We start from the raw sequence: 8,253 nt of genomic DNA, 5'->3' as shown, positions 1-8,253 counted from the left end.
TCAAAATAGTTGTTGAATTTGAGACAGCATTAGCATTAGCGTAGCATTTATCTGCAGGGTTGACGGCTTCTGTGGCTTTAGAAATCTCTTTTCACTTACCTCTTTCATAAACATGTCTGGAACTGTCAAAACTCATTTACCCGTTTATATTTCCCAGATTTTTTTTCCTTCTTCTAATTTTTCATCTTGTTTTGCACCATTGTTAGTTGCAGCAGCACCACTGTGCGAGCCTAAGCCACGCCCATCTACTTCCGGACCATGCCCCCCCCCCCCCCCCCCCCCAATAATAACAACGAATGGGAGTTTTTGAAGATGTGTTATTTTCTGATCCCGTCTGATATGAGCCATGGATTTCACATATGATGTTCGTGAATTTTAAAGATAAATTTTGATGCCAAGAAAATGCTTATTTTCAAACCGCGGCAAAACTTATTTTAGGTTTTGTGTGAGAAGATGTAATACAAATGTTTGTAGTCAACCAAAATTATTTCATTGAAACAGACAGAGAAGAAAAATGGTTTTGAGTTTATCAAGCTTCACATCCATCCTGAAATACTCAGTATGTGTTCAATATTTGTGCAATATCAGATTTACATAGTATGTCTGTCCCCTACAGTATGCTGCATAGTTAGAACCCATGTTTGTCATTTTTATTTGTGGTTTTTAGTGGTTACAATAATAGCACACTGCCTAGGTGTATAATTAGCAGAGGTGGACTCGAGTCATTATTTTAATGACTTCTGACTTGACTTGATAAAATCTATAAGACTTACGACTTGACTCGGACTTGAACGCCAATAACTTGCGACTTGAATCGACTTTCATCTGTTGACTTGATGATGACTTGACTATAATTGATATTTTAGCACAAAAGTGGCACGACATGGACACAAATCATGAATCATTCTTCGTCCTGGGTTTGATTTACTGCTAAATGCAGCAGCACTTCGTTTAGAATCAGTTTCAGTTGCACTTTCTGCTTGTTTGAGCAAATAAATGAAGCTTTAAGAAGCTTTATTTCTGGAATTTATTTATTATCATTGTCATTAAATTGAAGTAGGACAGATGACTTGATTAGGACTTGAAAATTAATAGTTAAGAACATGGACTTGACTTGGACTTCCACATCACTGACTTTGAACTCAAGTTGGACTTGGTTGTCTTTGACTTGGACTTGACTGGAAAGACTTGTCACTTATTTGTGACTTGCAAAGCAGTGACTTGGTCACACCTCTGATAATTAGTTTTCTTCAAATTATTCTCGTTGGTGCTGCTGTAACAAGTGAATTTCCCCACTGTGGGATCAATCAAGTCAGTCACATACACACTGGTGGAGGGTGAGCTGTAGTCACAGCTGCCCTAACAGAGGTGAAGCCTGCTGAGTACTGGCACCACCGGTCCCTCCGACCACCACCAGCAGGCAAGGCAGGTTAGGACACAACAGCAGAACTCTATGATTGGAGCCGGGATCAAACCTGCAACCCTCTGATTACTTGACCACCTCCTGAGCTGCTGTCCCTATGTAAAACAATTGTAAAGAAAGTAACAAAACTTTTTTTTTTAGCTATTTGAGCTCAGTTAAATATGTTAGCTTCAAATTTTGTTGGAAGAAAAACCCAATTTCAAATGATATGCACACAAAAAGGCTCTTTTAGTATTTATGAGGGGAAATGAAATTATTACATACAGTTCATACAATATTTGGTATGATAAAACAACAAAACCCAAAAAAGGTGTTACATCTATCGAATCATGAGTACAGTCAAATGAATGTTCCATATATTAATGTAATTTGTTTGCTTTATTACTGTGCAAAACATCATATACAAATCTATTTATGCGTAATAAGTACAGTATCAGCAAATGGATCCACACAGTGACACAATACTTGTTATGAATGTAATCAGATGACTAGATAAACTGAATGTTCCTATAAATACATGTTGCCGATGAGTCCAAAACAAATCTAACCAATGTGAAGATGGCTTACATTAAATACACATTTCAAAACAGTTACCCAGTTACGTGGCCCCAACAATCAGAAACTATCTATTTTTGAGTTATTCGCTGGCGGTTCTGTTCCTACCTACTTATATACGAGGTAAGCATCAGATTTCTTGTGAAAACAGCAAGAACATAATTTCCAATTGGAAAACAGGCCATAAATAGTGTCGGAGGACCACTTCAGGGCAAAAATGAGAACAAAAACAGTAATCACTCAACCACAAAATGGCTAACTCGATTGAGAAGAATTTGCTATATAAAAATAATGCAATAGCTCTTTATGTGGTGGATTTAAGTCTTCCCTGCACCATCAAAAAGCCTGCGAACCAGGCTCGTAGTCCAAGCCACCATTTTCATTCATCGGTGTCAAACAAAGGACATTGTCATCGCAATTAAAGGAGATCAAACGGAAGAGACCATGCTTTACAAATCTCATGGAAAACACGATTTACAAGGTTGTTTCTTTTTTTAAATCCAGCCTTACATAACAATGTGATTGCAGTTGACTACATTTCCCAGAAAGCCTTTGGCCTCAACATGCAGAATCCATTTGTTGCAATCAAAAAAAAAAAAAAAAGTTGATGTGCTTGCATTTTACTATGGAATTCAAGTTAAAGGTAGACCGGTTAACCATTAACCAAACAAAAGGTATTTGTAAAGAGTCCAAATTCTTCCAAGTGTTACACACAACGTTTATTTAAATGCATGAGTTGTTATATTTTGGTTCCAAAAAAAAAAAAAAACACTACGTAAAAGGGATGCATTGGGACTTGTATCGGCCTATGAAAAACGCACATCGGTCAACCTTTCATAAAAATTGTTATAGTCTTTGTCCAAAAATCCACACAATTCTCAGGCAAGTAACACAACTAACCCACAAGTACAGAGTAAAAGTCAGAGGACTTCATTTATAGTGTTCGAGTGTTTAAAGTGGATTTTTCCCCTAAATTTGAACTTGACTGAACCATTAGAACCAACGTACAAGCCTGTTTCCAGCCTGCAAGTACCGCTTAAAGAAGAAAACCATAAAAAAACAAGACAGCTCAGTCATCCAAACGTCTGTCAAATAAAACAAAAAGATCAAGATTTTGCCGAGCTTTTAAAGCGAGGAACAAAACCAGAAACACCTGAAGCTACCATGTTTGATGCACCACTAACAGTGACTAATTCCTGACTTTTTGTTGTTTGTTTTTACTCTATTTTGGAAGACAGTCCTGGTCCTCTTAACTCTGGAGTCGACTGGTCATGAGATTCACTGACAGAAAAGTGCAAGTTTTTTGCATTCTGGCTGTCAACCTGGTTTGAAATCGTCCCTATACAACCCAAACCTAAGAGCTACTCGTTCGCTTGCTTGTGCTGACGGGTTTGATATTAACTAATTAGTGCCAGGTTCTAGGGAGGACACTACTGTAGCTCTAACCTAGTCACGAAACAGTTTCAACTGGACCGATTGCAAAAATGTAAAAACACAACTTGTAAATTTTGCCTAAATACACCCTACATTCCCGTATTTCAACTTTTCGTTCATTTATTTCATCTTATTTTCTAAACATTTTGTGCACAAGTTGCGCAAAAAGATCTGCAGTGAAAGGGGTCCTTGCACTATAAACTACACAATAAACATGTAAAGTGCTGTCCAATCATTTCAGTATTCTTTATAACTTAATTATATAATGACATTACAGCCCCAGCTGTAATCTGTTTTTACTTTTAAGGATTATAATCATCTATAACACTGTCATAAATTTGCAAAAATACTTGTCCTAAAACCTCTAAAATGACACCCAAGGATCTATTTCTTTTCACTGCAGATGAAAAGTGTGCCACCTAGCAAAAGGAAAGCGTGTAATTACGCAAAACATTTACAATCTTTAACACTTCCATATCGATTGAGTGACCGATCTAAATGTGTAAACCTTTTCCAAAAACTTCTTGCTGCTTGCGATCAGTTTACAGGACCAGTGGTGGTGAAATCCAGTACCCAGGCACTGTCCAGAGGATCTGTGGCTAATGAGTTCTGCACAATTATCCTTAAACATTCATCCTTTTATCCACGTGAGCTGGTTCGTGTCAGGCCAGTTCAATGTCTGAACAGTAGGTGGCGGCGGCTTTGCCGTCAAAGTCAACGAAGGCCAAATAAAAGATCTCTCTGGAACTGAGAGGGTGGAGGCTCCGTCAGCTGTGAAGCAGCCTGTGTTCTGGTGGGCAGTGATATCTGGAACTGGAGCCCAGCTGGTGTGTGCATTTTCTTTGTTTTAAAACATTTTTAACACCGATATGTTCAGAGGTGAGATGAAGAGTTGAGCGCCGTTAGCTCGCGGTCCCTTGTTGCTTGAGGACTGTGTAGACGTTGTCCACTTTGCTCAGCCTTTCGAAAAATGGGATGAGGTCCAGCAGCTCGGTATCGGACATGTCATCAAACCACGAGATTACAGGCACCTTAATTATAATAAAATATATATATGTATTATTAGCAACAACACAAAGTTCCCGTAATTAAAATAATAGACAAGTGTCATCAGCGTAATCTTGGAATCACGCTTTATGTGAACTCACTGCATTGTCAGGATGGAAGATATAGGAGGCAGGAGAGTTGTCCACAATTATGACCTTGTTGAGGTCCCGACCCAGGCGACTCAGGTCTTTGACGTAGTTACCTCGGTGGAAAACACAAGACTCTCTAAAGAGGCGGCAGCGGAATGCTCCCCATTTGTCCAGGAGATCAGACACCGGGTCTGCGTACTGATGCAAGAACAGATTACAATTAGTGGGTAGTTTAGTACACTAACACAATATACTCACTCCTTTTTAGTGTATTAGCAATATATAAGGGTTACAATTGAGTCAGTCTGTTCAATGTAAGGGTGGACAATATGTAAAATATTCAAACTGATATTTAGTTCAACAAATGATGATGGGCGATATATTTGAGGAGATAGGTGTAGGAGACTATTTTTATGTTCAGCCTGCATGACGGTTATAATCATTAAATCGATTAATTTAATATTCATTAAAAAATGGGTTTTCAGTGTTCCAGACCTTTAATCAATTTGTGACAGCAGACCACAAGGATTTCACGAGAGATTTCATTGTTGTCTGAATTTCCTTGGCTATTCGATGCATCAGTCAACAATACACTGCGCCGCAATTGGTTCAAGCTACATTTGAAAATAGGGGGAAACACTACTGACTTATTAGCCAGTAGGTGAAGATTTAGCCTCCAAAGAGGGCTAACCCCTTCACCTGTTTGATCAGGTAAGGTTGTTGATCAAAGTTAAGTTAATACGAGGACGCTAACAGAGGATATGATGAAAGGTTGGTGAGAAAAATGAATCTGAATGAAATTTAGAATGTTTTCAACAGCATATTATGTTGCAGCATACTAAGATTTGTGGACAAAATATGTTATTGGACTCTTGTAAAAATAATTTTTTTCTAGATGGCTCTATTTTGTGAATGATATACAGGGGCACCTCCAGAAAATTTTGGAATTTTTTGGGTTGGCACACCAAATTGTCCTTGTTGTATGAGGCCAGAACAGTCTCAATAAGAATTAAGTCACACAACGTTTTCCACAAATGCACACGTTCATTCGGAAATCCACATTCTGTGTTTCACAAATATAATTCGGAGGAACACAAATGCACACGCTCATTCGGAAATTCACACTCTTTGACTCATAAATATAATGTGAAAAAATAAGTCACGCAACATTTTCCACAAATGCACACGCTAATTCTGAAGTTCACACTCTGTGGTTCACAAATATAATTTGTAAGAACACTTGTAATATAAACTCAGATCATACGAATTGCTGAACGTGCATTTACGAACAGCTTCTCATTTGTGAACCTTTCTGCGTTTGTGAGTGAAATCTGTGTGGTGCATTCACGGACAGCTTCTCATTTGTGAACCTTCCTGCATTCGTGAGAGAAATCGGTGTGCTGAATTTTGAGACTCTCCTAACGTCGCAGGTCAACAAACGTCACCATTGGCTAATGAACCTGTCAATCAAATATATGCTTCTGCCAGGGCTGTTCGCTTTCAGCCAATGGCTCCTTATGTTACAGAACAGATCTGCTGTGCGCATAAGTCGGACACAATTTCCTGCATGTGTAGCTCGGGGGTGACGATGGATGAAGATATCGCGTTAGCGTTCATACTTGTTTAATTTTCAATTTTAATTCTGGTGCCTGTTAGCAGCTGAAACACATCATCACGTGCTTGTGGATATCAAATATCGAATATGAAAACATGACTGTAATAATAAGTAAAGGTTAGCAGCTGTAGCTTCAGTGTGCTCATAGGAAACATGACAAAAGAACACAAACCACATTTCTCTTTATGGCCTATATAGTTGTCATCATTAACGTTACATGATTTACAGAATACATGTGACCAACTAACATTTCATGTTCTACCACCAGATGTTTGGATCAAAATATGAACCAATCAGATCTTAGATCAGGTGAGAGCCAGGCGTTTCCCATCATGCCCAAGGTTTTGCAGCCAAGGGAGAACAACTGCAGCGCCTTGCTCCAAAATCTGCGGCCGCCTTGATCTCAAGTGGTTATCGTTGCCTACGTATGCATGACGTCAGAGCAAGTCGGCGTCAAGTCGGACACAAATCTAACCGGTTACATTACATTACCAACGCTCCACCATATGGGTGGCCTCTTAATAATCTTATTCAGAAAAATTATGCATTTTTACTAAGTGAAAGCAAACCCGTTAGGGGCAGAGACCTCTTGAAGCTCATATTAAACATTGTCTGCAGAGAAGATAAGAGAAGCTAGTAAATCATCCGGCCTATTCCATGGGAGTGACTCTGAAAAGGAGCAAAAGCTCCAGGTCTTTATCTTGGCAGGTGTCTCTATTCTCCTGTGTTCAGGCTTTTGGTTACATCAGTTACTTTTCCTTTTAATGAGCTGCATATATTTCTAACACAGCCTTCAGTGACATCAAGAAAAAAAACTTTTTAATTGTAAAAGACATTATTCTCATTCTAAGAACAAATTAACAAACTGTGTGTGGGTATGTGTGTCCAGTTGCAACTTAACACAGACTCAGAAGCATAGAGAATCTTCTCACAACACCTAATCATCCCTTGATAAAAAAACCAGTAGATAGAATCTTGTCATGTTATTCTATTTAATAAGTAGATGGACGGAGGTATAGTACAAGTTTTCAAGTGTAATGAAGATGATCGCAGGGTAACACAGTTCCCCTTAAATGTTGAGCAAAAATTATGAAACGAGACAAAATTCAAACAATAACATGTAAAAATAAATGGATCTCCTGATAAGTAGGTGCTTCACCTTTAAATGTTTTTATTAGAGCTGGATACACAGGAAGATGCATGTTACTAAACCAACTCTAGCAATGATAGCACATTTACATTTTGAAGAATTGTAGCATAGATGAAGTGAACAGCAGCCTTTTCAAATACATTCCTGGTCTAAAATAAATCAGGCTGACAAAGACTTTAAGGAAATACACAACTATAAATGAATTTAGAAATCTATTTTGGGGTCTATCCTTTAGCATTTCATATTTACAACGGCAAATCCCTTGAATAACAATATACAGTACAGTAACCTTAAAATGGACCACTCCTTCACTTTTTTACTTCCTTCCTTCCTGTCTCTTTATTTTCTTTCTTCCTAACTCCCTACCTTCTCTCTCCTTCCTTCTTCACACATGTAATCATCTAGCCTCAAGTAAGTTCTCAACATACTGGACAGTGTGAAGATATGTGTCCACTCCCAAAAGAGTCTGAATGTTTCAACGGATTAATGTTGTCCTGCAGTTCCAAAATGTCATGATCTGTAAGAGGACTGTCCAGTACAGGGACATTGATCCCAGGATGAGGTTCAGTCATGCATCCATTCTCCTCCCATTCAATCTCTGGTGTCGGTATACCCTGGAAAAGGAAAGTGTGTATGAGCATTGTGCATAATGAATCTCAAGAAAACACATTTAATAAAGCCCTATCATGACCTTTTAACAATTACTTAACATCAATGATGTCAGGCAGAACCTAGCATCTCCATTATTTCATAAATTATTATTTTTTTAATTAATGGGCTACTTTTATGTTAAAACAGCAGTGAGAATATCACATCTGGAAGGTCTAATGCCTTGCATTTTGAACTTGCAGATGTGTCATGACTTTGTAATGTCATGACATTATAGTTGAGTGTCCATTTCAGTAGAGGTGCACACAAACAGAACTGTAATTTCAACAGC

At 38.2% G+C, this 8,253-nt stretch overlaps 1 protein-coding gene across 2 annotated transcripts in view; it reads right to left on the bottom strand.

The window, feature by feature from the left end:
• Positions 1 to 4,081: 4,081 nt before the first annotated feature.
• LOC107377208 (carboxy-terminal domain RNA polymerase II polypeptide A small phosphatase 1) overlaps positions 4,082 to 8,253 on the bottom strand; it is a 37,118-nt gene continuing 32,946 nt past the window's right edge. The window contains exons 6-7 of one of the 2 annotated variants that reach the window (XM_015946677.3): positions 4,561 to 4,746; positions 4,082 to 4,443 (exon numbers count right to left, since the gene is read on the bottom strand). In XM_015946677.3, coding sequence (XP_015802163.1) covers positions 4,315 to 4,443; positions 4,561 to 4,746 — 315 coding nt within the window. In that variant the 3' untranslated portion in view covers positions 4,082 to 4,314. Of the gene's footprint in view, positions 4,444 to 4,560; positions 4,747 to 7,306; positions 7,928 to 8,253 lie in introns of those variants that run through there. The other variant, XM_070547256.1, reaches the window with a different exon arrangement.

Source organism: Nothobranchius furzeri, chromosome 2, assembly GCF_043380555.1.
Source record: "Nothobranchius furzeri strain GRZ-AD chromosome 2, NfurGRZ-RIMD1, whole genome shotgun sequence".
NCBI classification, from domain to species: Eukaryota; Metazoa; Chordata; class Actinopteri; order Cyprinodontiformes; family Nothobranchiidae; genus Nothobranchius; species Nothobranchius furzeri.
This window is presented reverse-complemented; position numbering and strand designations above follow the sequence as displayed.